At 39.2% G+C, this 16,191-nt stretch overlaps 4 protein-coding genes across 10 annotated transcripts in view; 2 read left to right on the top strand and 2 right to left on the bottom strand.

The window, feature by feature from the left end:
- The window catches only part of plekhf1 (pleckstrin homology domain containing, family F (with FYVE domain) member 1), a 2,191-nt gene extending 1,891 nt beyond the window's left edge, over window positions 1–300 (top strand). Inside the window, exon 2 of the mRNA XM_017458616.2 lies at window positions 1–300. This exon is cut by the window's left edge and continues 1,163 nt beyond it. The gene's annotated coding sequence lies outside the window, so the exon portion shown is untranslated.
- Window positions 301–1,055: 755 nt separating this feature from the next.
- LOC108259285 (protein C19orf12 homolog) lies at window positions 1,056–6,100 on the bottom strand. 5 transcript variants are annotated; one of them, XM_053676646.1, is made up of 6 exons: window positions 5,951–6,046; window positions 5,042–5,150; window positions 4,812–4,951; window positions 3,963–4,044; window positions 2,039–2,208; window positions 1,056–1,653 (listed from the first exon to the last, which is right to left on the bottom strand). In XM_053676646.1, the coding sequence occupies exons 5-6, from the start codon at window positions 2,193–2,195 to the stop codon at window positions 1,388–1,390; spliced, it is 423 nt and encodes a 140-aa protein (XP_053532621.1). In that variant the 5' UTR covers window positions 2,196–2,208; window positions 3,963–4,044; window positions 4,812–4,951; window positions 5,042–5,150; window positions 5,951–6,046; the 3' UTR covers window positions 1,056–1,387. The 5 variants fall into 5 exon arrangements, with proteins under 5 accessions (XP_053532621.1, XP_053532622.1, XP_017314110.1 ...); XM_053676647.1 differs by lacking the exon at window positions 4,812–4,951; XM_017458621.2 differs by lacking the exons at window positions 4,812–4,951; window positions 5,042–5,150 and having other exon boundaries at window positions 5,951–6,100.
- A 1,815-nt stretch (window positions 6,101–7,915) lies between these two features.
- On the top strand, window positions 7,916–12,514 carry si:ch211-260e23.9 (uncharacterized protein LOC555795 homolog). Of its 3 annotated transcripts, none has more exons than XM_017458619.3 (4): window positions 7,916–8,041; window positions 9,393–9,547; window positions 10,947–11,058; window positions 11,815–12,514. In XM_017458619.3, the coding sequence occupies exons 1-4, from the start codon at window positions 7,959–7,961 to the stop codon at window positions 12,026–12,028; spliced, it is 564 nt and encodes a 187-aa protein (XP_017314108.1). In that variant the 5' UTR covers window positions 7,916–7,958; the 3' UTR covers window positions 12,029–12,514. The 3 variants fall into 3 exon arrangements, with proteins under 3 accessions (XP_017314108.1, XP_017314107.1, XP_047007505.1); XM_017458618.3 differs by having other exon boundaries at window positions 10,920–11,058; XM_047151549.2 differs by having other exon boundaries at window positions 7,977–8,121; window positions 10,920–11,058.
- On the bottom strand, window positions 12,479–15,936 carry zgc:162297 (mitochondrial uncharacterized protein f13e9.13). Its single transcript, NM_001200911.1, is given in 6 exon segments — window positions 12,479–12,800; window positions 14,575–14,702; window positions 14,960–15,110; window positions 15,207–15,387; window positions 15,663–15,745; window positions 15,855–15,936. Coding segments are annotated over 6 exon segments (807 nt in total). The 5' UTR covers window positions 15,928–15,936; the 3' UTR covers window positions 12,479–12,609.
- Window positions 15,937–16,191: the final 255 nt, after the last annotated feature.

Raw genomic sequence — 16,191 nt, 5'->3', positions numbered from 1 at the left:
TGTTATAAATAATGATGTTTTTATCATTAAAAAAGAATCATTTTGGTCATATTAATAACTGTCACATCATGTACTCTTAGAGAATAAATGTATTTGCATTACAAGGTATTTAGCGCTACACCGTCTCGAGAACACAGTAGAAGTACTAATGACGTCACTACTACTGCAACGAGTCGCCCTCTAGTGGATGTGTGAGGTGTGGCACTGTATATAAATATCTGTATGTGCATTATGTTTGCATTTGACAATTTAACATTAATTTTTATAATTCAAGCACTAATAAATATTATTATAAAAACATGCAGTGTTATTCTACTTATTATTATTATTATTATTATTATTATTAATGTTAGAGGGCAGTGATGTACAAAATAAATCAGTTTTACACACACACTGAAACCAAACTTTTCCCATTTTCCCCCAGGGGTTTATTACATTCTTTATGTAACACTCTGTGTGTGTGTGTGTGTGTGTGTGTGTGTGTGTGTGTGTGATATTTTTTGCAGTGATGAACACTGTGTTTGAAACAAACAAAAGGAAGAAATAATTCCTATGATATAAAATTGTAGAATAAAAACTGGGCGTGTCCCTGTGGGCGTGTCCTTAAGCGCCATTATGAGAAGGTGGGTGTGTCTTTGAGCTTGCTTGTAAACTGAACTCTTGGCGTGTCATATGAGAAAATAAAAGCAGCTCATGCCTGTGGTCATTTATTGAAATGTGGATGTGATTTTGAGGTAATATATGACTCTCCTATCATACTCAAGGACACGCCCACCAGTGTGCAGACACACCCTGCTTAAATACAGGACACTTCGGTGCAGTAGTGTAATGTTTATCCTGCTCCTGACATCATTTCTGAATATTTAATTAACACAGTTTTAGATTTAAATTGCAAACTTCCCAGTAACCTGCGCTGGAGAATAACGAACAGAGCAGATTACACACCTTTCACCCTCAACCTGCTGAGTTTAGATTCCAGACATGTTTATAATAACAATAAACTAAAATAACTGAATGTAATACAACTCAGGAATGACCAGGAGACTCGTTAAAACTAAGAAAAAAAGCAGGAGGTTTATTCAACTTTATTTATTTAAATCTAATTGAATTAATTTATGGTTTCTTCTCACACACACACACACACACACACACACACACACAAAGTGTAAAGTGTTTCCCACATGTTCTACACCACACACAATCTTTTCTACAGTTTCTGAAATTTACCTTCAAGCAACTAAATAAAATATGAAAATGAAATAAAATAAAAGTTGACAGAGGTGAATCTGCTGAAAGTTTATGTAGTAGTTGTTGTTGTTGTTGATGTTGTTGTTGTTGTTGATGTAGTTGAAGCTGTTGTTGATGTTGTGTGTGCTGGTCGTGTATCTCAGTCTCCGTATCGTATCTCAGCGTGGAGCTCGTTGGTGACGTAGGTGAGGATGGTGGCAATGATGCGCTCCTGCATGCTGGCGTTCCCCATCACGAGGGCGATGAGCTGCAGGGCGTCGGTCCAGTCCAACGAGCCCAAAACCGCCATCACGTTCGTGTAAAGCTTCCTCTGCTGCTGAGGAGGAAGCTCCATGAGGATCTGAGGAACCGGTTTAAACTGACCGCTCGTCATCCCCCAGCCCAGGAGACCCCCGACTGCCCCGCCTCCAACACACACACACACATTTGTTTAATATAATATTTGATATGTAATATATAAATTAGTTATTGTTTATAATTCAGTTTGTAAATTAATATATTTAAAACACTATATAAATTAAATATTGATGTTGTTATAAATATTGTTCATAGCATTTATACGTTCATCGTTCAGGGGTCTTGTTTTTGTTTGTTCAAGCACAAACACTAATATATATATTTTCACCATGAAACATTATGTGAACTTTCTGTTAATTCTTCTGATTAAAATGAAAAATCCAAAAATAAAATAAACGATTTAATGGTTTCAATAATGTTCAAATAAGATTCTATTATTTTATTATAACTGAAAATAAAATAAAACATATTCCGAAGTTGTTGTTTTTTTTACCAACAGCGATTCCGGCAGGTCCGAGCAGCAGTCCTCCTAAAAATGCACTTCCTCCTGCCACCACCGCTCCTTTCCCAGAATTCCTCACTGCTGCCTTCATCTGCCGATTGGATGAAACCTCACAGCACATCTGCATGACATCACCGATCCGCTCCATAACCTCACGCAGCCTGGAAATAAACAACAACAACAACAACAACAACATCAACATAGCCACGATTAACACAACTCACTGGGGTTCATCATCATCATCATTATTATTATTATTTGTTGTTGTTGTTGTAAAGGTACCTTTCTTCAACTTGAAAAGTTTAGAAATAAAGACAGAACTGTTTTTTAAGAATTATAAATCCTATGAACTTTTACATTATATAAAAATCATGAATTATTTAATTACAAAGAATAAATAGTTTTTAAATAATAAAATCACATCAGTATAAACGTTTGTACAGTTTTATAAACAGAAGAAGATGAATTTAAACAGCACGGTTTTACAGTCAGTGAAAAAATAACAATAGAAAAATATCAATATATTTTAAAACAATAAGCAGCATAAGTTACAGTATAAACTTAAACATTAAAAAAAAGAAATAAAATCAGAGAATAAAGTAAATATCAGAAAACTGAATTAAAAGCAGTGATGAAGACTTTAGTCTCCTGTTAAACGACTTCGGATCATAAAGTACTCTGGGTTTAGAGTACTCTCGGTTTAGAGACCTCTCGGTTTAGAGTACTCTGGGTTTAGAGTACTCTGGGTTTAGAGTACTCTGGGTTTAGAGAACTCTGGGTTTAGAGTACTCTGGGTTTAGAGAACTCTGGGTTTAGAGTACTCTGGGTTTAGAGTACTCTGGGTTTAGAGAACTCTGGGTTTAGAGTACTCTGGGTTTAGAGAACTCTGGGTTTAGAGAACTCTGGGTTTAGAGTACTCTGGGTTTAGAGAACTCTGGGTTTAGAGTACTCTGGGTTTAGAGTACTCTGGGTTTAGAGAATGGTGCAGCTGACCCTTTATACACTTTGGAGTCTGTAATAGTGTACAAACCCAAACCCAGGAGGAGGTTCTACCCTCCGGCATCCAGCTACTGAACAAGACCACTTGAGTGTCTGCATAATCCTACCTCACACACACACGTACACACACACACACACGTACACACACACACACACACATACACACACACGCATACGCACAACACACACAAAACAATTTCAGTGTAGAGAAGAAAAAAACAATCATTTTTGCACACTTTACAACTCTGTATATCTGCTTTCTACACACTCTATTCTATTCTGTTCTAGTCTACTCTATTCACACTATAGTCTCTACAGTCCACTGTATTTTATTATGTCTACTGTATTTTATTATTGTACTATATTCTATTTTTATTATGTGTGTGTATATCATTAGATTGTTGTTGGTCTGCTCGTTGCACTGTGGGACGAGTAACTACAAAAATAGCATGTATGTGACAAATAAAGACCCTTGAAGACGCTACACACTTCACTTCCACTTTCATTTCTCGTTTCTGAAATCAGTCGGCACTCCGACTTACATAATGACTTCATATCTTTACTGGATTATACTGGAGTCTCACACACACACACACACACACACACACACACACACACAGTACACTTTACAACCAAAAATACGTGCTCCCTGACCATCACACCCATATGTGGTTCCTCCCTAAACTGTTTCCACAAAGTCAGAAGCACAGACTTGTGTAGAACGTCTCTGTACGCTGAAGCTTTACAGTTTCCCTTCACTGGAACTGAGAGGAACACAAACACTGTTCCAGCATGATGACGTTCCTGTGCACAAAATGAGCTTCAAGAAGACGTGGTGTGTGTGAAGGTTGGAAGAAGGTGGAAGAACTCGGGTGTCCTACACAGAGCCCTGACTTCAACCTCACTGACTCATCACCTTTAGGATGAACTGGAAGTGGAACCTCCAGTGCCGGTCCTAGTCTTCTGGGGGCCCTAAAAAAAACTTTGTCAGGGGTCCCCTGTTAGAAAAAGATAAAAGTAAAACTTTCACAAGAAATATAAACATACCTATAAACTGTAACAAATAAAACATAATGATTCAATTAACACGTCTAAATGAATGAAGACTGAAAGACAGAACATTAAACTGGCAGTAAAAACAGTTAAGGCAATTAATTCTAAATAAATGCTTTCTGAAAGTAACGCTCTGGCAGTCCGAAAAACAATAACAGCAGAAATTATTTTCCAATGTGTAATTCACTAACAAGACTAAAGCGTGATGAATATAGTTTACTAAAGAAAGCTTAAGGAACAAAAATACATCAATAATTCTCTAAATATGAAACTTTAGACCCATGGGCTTGTTTTTAAAGCACTGAGAGGAGTGAAGCGACAGCTCGCCTCGCTGAACAGGAACATGTTTATTTCCTATACATTAAAACACGTAAAGAAAGTTCTGATTGTTGATCCTTTCTAATGAAACTCCGTGGATTACTGAATCTGTTGATCTGCACTGACTGCAGCGCTGATTTTAATTCATTAAAATTAATTCTGAACGGAATTAGCAGTTCTAAACGTTTAGCAGTTCCAACTCAGCGTGGCGCAAGATCCCTTTCCAGAACCTTCACACTAACTGTCCCTCAGTGCTGGAATGCACTTCCAACCTCAATCCGGACCGCAGAATCTCTCACCATCTTCAAAAAACAGCTAAAGACCCGCCTCTTCCCTCAACACCTAACCAACTCATCATAAAAAAATTTTTTAAGAATTTTTAAAAGGCACTTACACCTCTACTCTGCACTTTGCTTCTTCTGGAATTCAATTAACGGATCTTGTACAGTAGCACTTCTTGTATTGTTCTCTGCTTGATACATCGCTTTGCTTGTATTTTTCTCATTTGTAAGTCGCTTTGGATAAAAGCGTCCGCTAAGTGAATAAATGTAAATGTAAATGTAAATTCATTGCATGATTTATCAAGACTAAAAAATTATTTAAAATATTACAAAAAATACACACATTTAAGTTCTTCTTGCTCTTTTGCGTCGCGATGTTGGTGTTTTTTCTTTCTTTCTTTCTTTCTGCTCCCATAGCCATATGTCAAAACGCATGTCCGTGACGTCACAACCTGCGCGTGATGTCCGAGTCCGAAACAGTAATTAAATAAATATAATCATGTACTTTTTAAAGGAATTTCCACATGACTCCTCTAAACTGAATCCGCATTTATATTCACGTTATATAAATATTTATTTTCATTAATATACGAGACCCCGGCTGGTTCAGGACACAACCGGCGCAGATTGTTTATATTTCAGACATATCGTGTAGTTTACATCCACCTCACAATCATAACTCTATAATCCTGTTCATCAGGACCGGGACTTTAAACACAGATATCGCGATAATACCGAACTGTGAACTCTCCGAGAATCTCGCGAGATTACAGTAAAAACTTTAACTCAAGCCTCAACACAATAATCAAGTTCTGAAACTTTTCTTTTCTTTTGTTGTGAAAGTAAAAGTGAAATCAGTAAAAGTTTTATTATTATTATTATTATTATTATTATTATTATTATTATTATTATTGTAACTCATCATGAATGAAATCCAATCCAGAGTCACAGTAAAGTTGTTTTGTTCACTTGTTTCTTCCCTCTCCGAGAACAGGAGTGCAGAAGACAGAGAGAAAAAACAAGAGAATCATTGTAAATAAATATTTTTTATTTCACTAATGTTCTACTTAGTCCTCTAAACTCCAGCCTCATGACCCGCCGAGGGGTTAAAGTTCTCTCCAAACTGTTTTACCTTCACTTCTCCTCTCTAAACATCATAAAATCATAAATAAAGAAAAGTGTAAACGCTGTGTGTGTGTGTGTGTGTGTGTGTGTGTGTGTGTGTGTGTGTGTGTTTAATAAGAAATATTACCTGGCCTTTTTTATTCCAGAACACACACAGTTGTTTTCGGCACTTTTCACTTTGCTTCACTTTCGGTTGCCATGTGGGTTGCCAGATTGGATACTGTGAGGTTGCCAGATTGAACAGTGTGAGTTTGCCAGATTTAACAGTGTGAGGTTGCCAGATTGGACAGTGTGAGGTTGCCAGGTTGGACAGTGTGAGATTTCCAGTTTTACTCTCTTCAGAGGCCTCTGTGAAGAAGGTCATGAGCTGTTATATAACTTATATTTGGGTGTAAAATAACAATATGGCAGCCGATGTTGGGATTGTCAGAATGTCACTGTGCATCCAAGTCCTCGTGGGAAGTCCTGATTAATTAAACGACTAAAAACTAGTGACGGGGGAAAGCGAGCCTTCGTGGAAACAGTTGAAGTAAATGTGCCATACCGTGTCGAGGATTCGAAACTATCCGACACCCTTCTCCACTGACACCTAGTGGTCACTTGCAGGTGTTGATCTGAAACAACATTGACAACGAGTGAGACAAATGTTGACGAATTATACTCAAAATGTTGTTCGTGGCAAACAAGGAAGTGTGTGTGGGAACTGCTAGAGCTCTCACCTCCGCCTTGGGGTTGAATCCTGGGTGAAGTGTTCCTGTCCACATCGTTGTAAGAGCAATTTATATATATATATTAATGTGTTGAGTTTTTAACATCTGTCTGACAACTACATGAGCCGGGTTTTGTAACCTGTAGGCTCCTCATTGTGAATAACTATAGGTTATTTTGGTCATGAAAAATGAAGATTAATAAAGGAAAAACTGTCCAATTGTCTCTCGCCTACGTAATAACCAACAACATCTGGCCATCTGGCCCAAATTTGGTGGAATTTCACCTCAGATGATTAGGCATCCTGAGGCAAGCACTGACCACGGATCAGTACAAACACTACTTAATCATTTCGGTTGTATAAGCCTACATAATAAAACTGACCGGAGAACAGTTCAAATTATATATTAAGCGCTGGTTCATTGGTTCACCTGGAGATCAGCACCCCCTAGCGGCGAACCATGGAAATTTCGAATCAGCAATGACGTAATGAAGCCTAGTTTGTTGAAATCACGTGACTTAACCAATTTGATACATGCGCCGAACCACTGATTCCAAATAAAAGATTCGCAAAAGTTCCGTAGCTTCATGAAGCAGCGTTATGAAAACGCACATCACTACAAAAACTCTACTTTTTTAGTTTTTTAAATCTCTACTTCTGGAAAATGAAGAGCAAAAAATACGCATCAGGTATGTTTTGCTTTAAAAAAAAATATTTGATCACTTTATGAAGCCACTATAAACTTTATCGTTACATATTATATGATTGTACAATGCTGTTGTATTTTGTGCAGGAAATTAGCTTTCCTACAGTCTACTACACACGCTGCATCCACTGACCCCTGACCCCGCCCTGTTTTCTTACTGACACGCCCACACCCCGGAAACTCGCACTCACAGACAATCCCGTTTCCCCACTCGTAATTACGACTCCGTGGTGTTCGTGTGTTCCACTCGTAATTTCCGACATGACTTGAACTCATCATCAGTTTCCACGCCATTATCCAGCCTCCTTTTCTCTGATTTACTATAAATACTCCCCCAAATTGAACATATATAAACAATATACACGAATTTACTTATTCAATCACCCATTAATTCATTCATTTATTAATTGATTGGTTTACTGTATTGCGCCAAGGGATCGCAGAACGCTGCAGTTTTAATGTATAATGATTATATGGTTAGAGAGATGATAAAGTTTGTTTGTTTGGTCTACAGGCTCGATGTTGGGGTTTAGAAGCCGTCCTCTTGGTCTGAGGATGATGATTATGGATGACTGAATGAGGTGTGCCAATACTTCGGACTAAGGAAGCAGATGCACTACGCGGTTTGTGCAGCAGGTGCCGCAGCAGTGTGTAGGACCGTAACACGGAAGCGGAAATGACGCACATCCTTGTTTACAAATTTGAAATCGGGCGCGTGCGATGTACGGACGTAGATCTGGTGACGTCACGACGCAGAGGCGGGGCTTCGGGCTGGTAAACAAGTCGAGACACAAAAACAAGCGGCGAGTATTTCTTTATTTACACCTTCTGTTTATTATTTTTATCATTTTTATTTCAGCTCGGACTCGACTGATATTTCCAGGTGAGTTTAACTACAACTACTTTCACTGTTAAAGTCAGTTATTGGGCTTCAGCTGGGGTTCTGAGCTGAAACTGTGGTGTTCCTTTGTTGTTGTGTGTGTGTGTGTGTGTTTGTTGCTCTCAGTAAACACTCTGATATCTGTGTATCTTCAGCTTTGTGAAAGGTCGGTATGATGTCTGGTTTAGGGCGTGTGACAGCCGCTTTCCTGTGTGTGAGAGTTTCATCTTTTCGTGCCTTAAATAAAACTTTATTGAGGTACAAATTCAAGTAGAACTGCAAGTAGTTCTGGTCAGGGGTGGGGGTGTAAACATTTGAGCAAGGTTAATAAAGAGGCCTGAGATTCAGTTAGTGTAGTATTTAGGCTGTGAAGGTAAACACAGAATGTTGTTTTGAGTAGAGACATGTTTCTATTTTTTCACCTACTAATCAAGGGGGTGCAAAAACATTTGCACTGTATGTGTGTGTTTAAGTTAAAGGATGTGTATCATTTAAAATAAACCCTCAGTGATGCAGGAGAAACATTCCGTACAGCAACAGGTTAAAGTGCGCACTTTATTACTGCTTTATAATGATTTAATACTTCAGTGTCTCATCGAACCTCCATCTATTAATCCTCTTTTACTTCTGCACCAGAGGAGGACTGAGGTGTGTGTGTGTGTGTGTGTGTGTGTGTGTGTGTGTGTGTGTGTGTGTAGGGAACCTCCTGAGTGTGAATGAAGTCAGTGTAATCTGATCAGCACCGGATCGCTGCTTCACTCTATAAAGTTGTTCTAAATTAGGATAAAAATCCAGACGGTGTTAAAAATAAACTCCACAAGTTAAAGGACACAGAGTCTGTGTGAATAGTAATGACTGCAAGTCTCACTCAGAATGCACTGATACACACACACACACGTACTGACGTGTGAGTCGTGCAGGAATCTTGACAAGGTGTTCTGGATTAAAATTCTGTCCTGAGTATTGACTTCACACTAACACTACGACACTGAAGTGCACACTCACAGTACGAGGAGAAGGAGGAGTGTGTATCAGAGTGGGTTGTTCACACACTCTGTATTTTACACACTCATCACCAGTACAATATCACTGTGTTTCCTACCTTTAATTAACCAACAAACCCTTAAAGAACCCTCTTATATTGTTAGAGTGTACAGACGGAGGAGTCGGAGCAGAGTAGATCAGAAACCGGATCGGAACACAGCCGTGACGGTGGTTCTGACGCTGACACGCAGCAGAACTCACGATAACGGTGTGGTGTTCTGTGTTTTCAGAGTCGAGAAGAAGAGAAAGATGATCAGTAAAGTCCTGATGCAGATCCTGCTGGGTGGTGGAGGAGAGGAAGCGGATGGAGTTGTGCTGGAGAACGAGAGCTGTGTGGAGCTGCTGGAGTGTGAAGATGGGGACTGGATCATCGTTAATATCCCAGGTCTGAGACATGAGGCAATTACACACAACGACCAGCAGGAGGAGCTGTTTATATCAGGGTTAATGAAAACTATGACAAAAAAAGTTTGTGGACAACCTTTATTTCTACAACTGAGACGAGACGATGACGAGACGACACTGACGTCATTAAACGCTAACTGTGACTTTATCAACATGCGATATTGTTGATGCAAAAAGACAAGACTGAAGTGTAGTTTAAAAAATAAAAACTTTACCAACATTTCTCTCTGTTTTCACCACAAACAAGAGGAGACAAAATATTACAGACTGTTTTTTTTCTCGATGTGAGTTCCACACTTAAGTGCAGCGGAGATATCTGCGTGTGCTTCTGCAGTGTTGACTTTCCTGATTGGCCGTAATCCCTACAGGCTGCAGCCAATAGGAACGCTTCTCTGTCAGTGTGCGTCTGAAGATCTTAACAGGAATAGTTAGTGTAACAGATGCGACAGTAGAAACTCTGATACGGAGAAAGCTGATGATCCAGATTTAATCTGTTCTGAACGTCTTTATTCATCTTCATTTATTTTCACTATCATAGCTGGCTGAGTATTCTATCCACAGTTCTGTTCTCCTACATGTTTATTACAGAGAAACGTGGTCAGTAATTACACACAGAGAGAGATCATGTGTGTAACGTGTTATAGCTGTCATTTATACAGATTCTCCAGTCACTACGGGCTTTTACTCTACCACTTTCATTCTTTATTCCACTGACAGACTGTCTCTCGTATTTTTATTGATGTTTAAAAAAGGAAAGAAAGAGGGAGAGAAGAGTTTGAAGGAGAGAGGGAGAGAAGATGAAAAAGTGATATTAGATGAGTTTGGACCGCTGGTATGAAGCAGAGTGAGAGGGCAGAGGGTCGTGATGTGGAAGAGGAGGACGGATGAATGTTGTTTGTTTTGTGTTACACGTGACATATTGTTTGGAAGAGGCGTGAAGTTAGTGTAATGTTCTTATATATTATAGATGTATTTACATGTTTATATTATATTTACACATATTTACCCAAATCCTCCCAGCTAGAGTCCCCCAGTTATCTCAGACATTTCCACCACTAGATTAGACTAGATTAGATTAGATTAGACTAGACTGAAATGCTAATTAATAATAATTTTATGGCGAAAAATGTCACCAGCTTTCATCGACTAAAATGCCCAGACATGTATCTGACTAACACGTGACTAAAATAACAATAAGGGTGACTAAATATGATTAAAAACTGACATGGACATGTGACACTGGAAAAAGACTAAAATTAAACAATAGCTGACAATGAATGCTAAATGGTTTACTTGAGGGTCGATCGTGTGTGTGTGTGTGTGTGTGTGTGTGTGTGTGTGTGTGTGTGAAGATAACTCATCTTTAGGCCTTCTTGTAGAAGATCCTCTGGAGAATCTGCTGATCGAGCATCCCAGCATGTCCGTGTACCAGATGCTTCATCAGAGGACCAACGAGGAAGAAGGTTCCGATGAAGAAGACGATTCTCCCAGGTCACTATATTTTTTTCTCAAATTATGATCAACCAACACGTGTGTGTGTGTGTGTGTGTTAGAGCAGTGTGTTTTGGTCTAACCCCTTCTGGACTGTGATTGGTCAGAAGGTGGTGATTAGTTCTCTATAACAGCGGCTTTGACAGTAGCGCAGGTTTATATGATACGTTATGATACGGGAATAAAGAGAGAGAATAGAGAGGGGGAATAAAGAGAGGGAATAGAGAGAGAATAGAGAGAGGGAATAAAGAGAGAGAATAGAGAGAGGGAATAAAGAGAGAGAATAGAGAGAGGGAATAAAGAGAGAGAATAGAGAGAGGGAATAAAGAGAGAGAATAGAGAGAGAATAGAGAGAGGGAATAAAGAGAGAGAATAGAGAGAGAGAATAGAGAGAGGGAATAGAGAGAGAATAGAGAGAGAGAATAGAGAGAGGGAATAAAGAGAGAATAGAGAGGGATGGTGAGGGAACGAGTGTTTATAGCTGCTATAAGGGAAGTGAGAACAGGAAGTCACTGGTTTGAACAGTGTTAATGTAAACAGATTAAGAGTATATGATATCTCTGTAATGAGTGAAATGGTAATTGTTGGTAAATGGGTGTGTTGTGAGAGAAACACTTGGGTGTGCTGTAATGGGAAATCAGGGCGTGTCTCGCCCAGCGTGGATCATTTCCCTGTACGTGTTTTATTCTTTATGTAGTGCGCTCTTCAGTAGGGGTAGTGCACATGTACCTGACAGAGTGTGTGTGTGTGTCTCAGGTGTGTACAGGTAAGACGTGATGTGTCGAGTCTTCTGGCGTTGTGGTGTGGTTCCGCGCTGTTCTCGGATCAGAGAGCTCGAGTGTACTCTGAACGCAGGAAGTTGAGCCGCAGCGCCCTCAGCAGGCAGAACCTGGTCAGGACTCGGTTCTCCAACACAGAGCGCCGCTACGGCCACTTCAAACAGCCGACTCAGCGCCTGTACAACTACTGAGTGTGTGACCAGATGGCGAGGGGTGTGTGTGTGTGTTTCTTGTTGAGCTTAGCTGTAGCTGATACACTTTTAGCATGAAGCTGATGCAATACATTAACTGAATTCTGATGATTAATTAAGATTTTGTGAATGTTTTTGAAAAGATGTGATATATATATACATATTGTGTGTGTGTGTGTGTGTGTGTGTAGATGTAGCTGATTGTGCAGTGAAGTGTGTTTTTGTACATATATATACGTACATATTGTGTAGGTGTGTGTGTGTAGCTGATTGTGTGCTGAAGTGTGTTTAGCATGAACATGATGTATTATTTGTGTTCAGCTCTTTAGCCGAGCGACTCGCACCGTTTTTAAATAATGATTTTATTTTAGGTTTTTTGTGTTAAATGCATTTATACTGTAAATATTTCTGTTTCATTTTTTAAATTCAGGAATATATTTGTGAAAAATATTTTTTTAAACTGCAAAATAAACATTTTTATTATTACGGTAATGTTTTTACTTGAATACACTCAGCCTTAAACAAGGATTTCCGTCTCCATGTGTAAAATATGAAGGTAATATTTTTAATATGAATATTTTTTAGTTGCGGAGTTTGTGGATTTTCTCCATGAGTCTCTTCACTCGCTCGGGATCCACGCCCCTCTCCCAGCGGCCGCCGGTTTTAAAATGTGACCCGATGATCAGCGCGTTCGCCTCCAAATAATCTTCCACATTCTCATGGGTCACTCCAGAACCGATCAGAACCGGGATCCGGACCGAGCGCATCACCTCTGACAGATACATACAGATTCAGTGCTGATATTTTAGAGGCAGTGAAAATTAGCACTGAAACAATTAAGACATTATTAATGATAAGAAAATAATGGAGATAAATTTACAAATCATTTATAGAATTTATAAACAACAGAATTACAGTCATTCAGCTAAACAAATACAAACTCAATAATAAACTAGTTCATTTAACTAGTTAACTAATGCACGACTATTTAAATTAATAAATAATGTGTTTAAATAAACGTCAGTCAGAAATACATTTTCTTCCGTGTTTGTGTAGATCTCATATTAAGTAGTTTCAGAAATCAAAACTAAATCTAAGATAAAACAAAGACGACCTGAATAAACACAAAATACAGCTTTTAAATGATAATGTTATTTATTAAAGCAAAAAAGTTATCCAATACCAACTGGGCCTGTGTGAAAATGTATTTGTCCCTGTTGTTACTAATTCCCCAAATCTCTGACACTGCAGTGATAACGGGGTTCAGCTGGACTAGACAGAACCAGACCTGATACTGCAAACCCTGTTCAATCACATCTACACTTACATAGAACTTTATCAACAGCATGAAGTCGGTTAAAAGATCTTACTCAGTAACATACTATGCCAAATAAATTTGTGAAATGATGATGAAGAAGGTGATTGAAGTACATCAGTCTGGGAAGAGTTATAAAGCTATTTCAAAGGCTCTGGGACTCCAAAGAACCACAGCGAGAGCCGTTATCTCCAAATGGAAAAACTCAGCACGGTAGTGAACCTTCCCAGAAGTGTCCGACCTTCCAAAATTCCTCCAAGGGCACAGCGACGACTCATCCAGGAAGTCACAAAAGAGCCACGGACAACATCAAAGGACCTACAGGCCTCTCCTGCATCAATAAAGGTCACTGTTCATGACTCCACTATCAGAAAGACACTGGGGGAACACGACTCCATGGAAGAGTGGTGAGGTGAAAACCCCTGCTAACCCAGAAGAACATTAAAACTCATCTGAATTTTGACAGAACACACCTAGATGATCCTCAGACCTTTTGGGAAAATGTTCTGTGGACTGATGAGTGGAAAGTGGAACTGTTTGGAAGACAGGAATCCCGTTACATCTGATGTAAACTGAACACAGAATTCCACAAAAAGAACATCATACCTACAGTCAAGCATGGTGGAGGGAGTGTGATGGTGTGGGGATGCTTTGCTGCTTCAGGGTCTGGACAACTTGCAGTAACTGAGGGAAACATGAATTCTGCTCTCTACCAGAAAATCCTAAACGAGAATGTCTGGTTAGGGTTAGGATTAACCCTAGGCCGTAAATTGAAACTCAACTGGATTAAGCAGCAAGACAACGATCCAAAGCGTAGGAGTAAGTCCTAGTCCTAGAAGTAAGTGAGAGACTGATCTCTGTTATCGGAAGTGTTTGGTTGCAGTTATTGCTGCTAAAGGCGGCACAAACAGATTTTAAGTTTAAGGGGGCAATTAGTTTTTCACATGGGTGATAGGTGTTGGATAACTTTTTTTGCTTCAATAAAAGATAAAAACTATTGTGTGTTTACTCAGGTTACCTTTGTATGATGTATTTTGTTGGAAGATCTAAAACTATTTAGTATGAGATACTATGAGATACACAAACACACAAGAAATCGGATGGGGGCAAATACTTTTTCACAGCACTCTATAATGCAGGATGTTAATAATGTTAATATAATAAAAGGTTGTTAAATGGGACTGTAAAGGAGATTATTAGTGAGTTGAGGAGGAATGAAGCTGAAGTTCACCGCTCAGTTCCTGTGGATTTGCCTGAACACCAGTTGAAGGTCCAGTGACCACCACGCCGTCCGAGAGGAAAAACTCAGCTGCCCTCGCCGTCTCAGCAATACACACATCAGCTGTAAGCGCATGAGCACTGCACACACACACACACGCCAAACATCTCTCACACTGCTGCTAGAGCATTTACCTATTTTTTTTCCAGGAATGGCCATAGAGGAAACAGAAATAATCCACATTACATAAAAGTTAGATGAACAGTAGATGAGGTTAACATTAAATATTTTAAATGAGTTTGGCGTGAGCAAACAGCAAGATATATCTAGATAAACGTTAGATGTATGGTGGGTTCTAGAGTAGGGTTAGATGGAGGTGTAACTGCTCTGATCTCACCTGTGCTTCTTCTTTATGTCAGTAAATATCTGAATGTGTTCTGCTCCTATGTGTTTGCGATACCGCAGCAGGTCACCAGCACACGCATTCATCAGGCCTTCATCAGCCACGTGACAAAACACAAAGCCCTCTGCTCGGATAAAGTCTAGCCCTGAACATTTACACCACACCACCATTAACACTTAACACTCACAATCATCCAACAACATATTATTATTATTATTATTATTATTATGTGTTTAGTGACCGGAGGCGAGGGCGATGGCCAGTGCTGTTTGATTATTGGCTGCTAGAACCTGCACTCCGACAGGGAGAGCTGGACGAAGTTTCTTCACTGCAGAACACACAGCTGTCATCACCGCACACACCTCCGGCCCCGAATCACACACATACGGCACATCATGCATGTTCTCAATCAGAAACCCATCCTGAAAACACACACACACACACACACACACACTGAAGCAGAATACACACATCACAACCTAGTGTACACTTCATACTACTATATTTATAATGACAAACCAAAATATATAAATAAACAATGAATAAGAATTAAAAATGGTCAAACATGCTGCTGTCTGTTATTGGAGAAATGACGTCATTGACCTGAATATTGTCTTTCTTTTAAAATGTGATTAAGTCAGACCGTTGAATGAGATTTCCTCCAATGTGTTACTGTATGTTAATATTAATCCCTTACTAATCCCTGCTGGTGGTAAAGTTCTGCCTCTCTACACGCCTCCTCGATGAGCTCAGGAACTGCACATCTGTGTAATGGAGTTCCTGCAGAAAATCACACCAAACTCTTCTTCTGACTTTTACACAATTACACACAAAATACATCTGTACATACAGTATACTACACATTACAGCCTAAATCCCTCGATCCTACCAGGTAAAGCTCCTACATGGATCATGCCAATGATGTTTGACTTTAAGCGTCCAAAAAGTTTCACAAACTTCATGACTGTCTCTCCACTGAATCTCAGTCACGTGACTGGTCAAAGGTTAAGCGGCAGAGAAATCAGTAAAGTCCCACTGACGGTAGCTTTGTACTGTCCTCGTGGGTCAGGATAGTTTTGTATATATATTCATGTATAATTACATATCCTACACACACGCACGCGTTTATCATTTCATTATATTTTTATCGTGTTGTTTTTTAACAAGAATGTAACTGAAGGTATATTTCTACAAAGGAACTCCTTTTACTGCTATAAAACATCCTA

Source organism: Ictalurus punctatus, chromosome 27 (genome assembly GCF_001660625.3).
Source record: "Ictalurus punctatus breed USDA103 chromosome 27, Coco_2.0, whole genome shotgun sequence".
Classification (NCBI taxonomy): Eukaryota; Metazoa; Chordata; class Actinopteri; order Siluriformes; family Ictaluridae; genus Ictalurus; species Ictalurus punctatus.
The sequence above is the reverse complement of the archived record's forward strand: the minus strand, read 5'-3'. Positions and strand labels throughout refer to the sequence as shown.

Excerpts from the sequence above, each read along its gene's own strand:
- LOC108259285 (XM_017458620.3), bottom strand. Across the intron at positions 1,654-2,038 it reads ACCTGCCGGAATCGCTGTTG|GCGGGGCAGTCGGGGGTCTC; the intron begins GTAAAAAAAACA and ends TGTGTGTTGGAG.
- si:ch211-260e23.9 (XM_017458618.3), top strand. The coding sequence starts at position 7,959 with ATGTACGGACGTAGATCTGGTGACGTCACGACGCAGAGGCGGGGCTTC. Across the intron at positions 8,042-9,392 it reads TCGAGACACAAAAACAAGCG|AGTCGAGAAGAAGAGAAAGA; the intron begins GCGAGTATTTCT and ends CTGTGTTTTCAG. Across the intron at positions 9,548-10,919 it reads GATCATCGTTAATATCCCAG|ATAACTCATCTTTAGGCCTT; the intron begins GTCTGAGACATG and ends GTGTGTGTGAAG.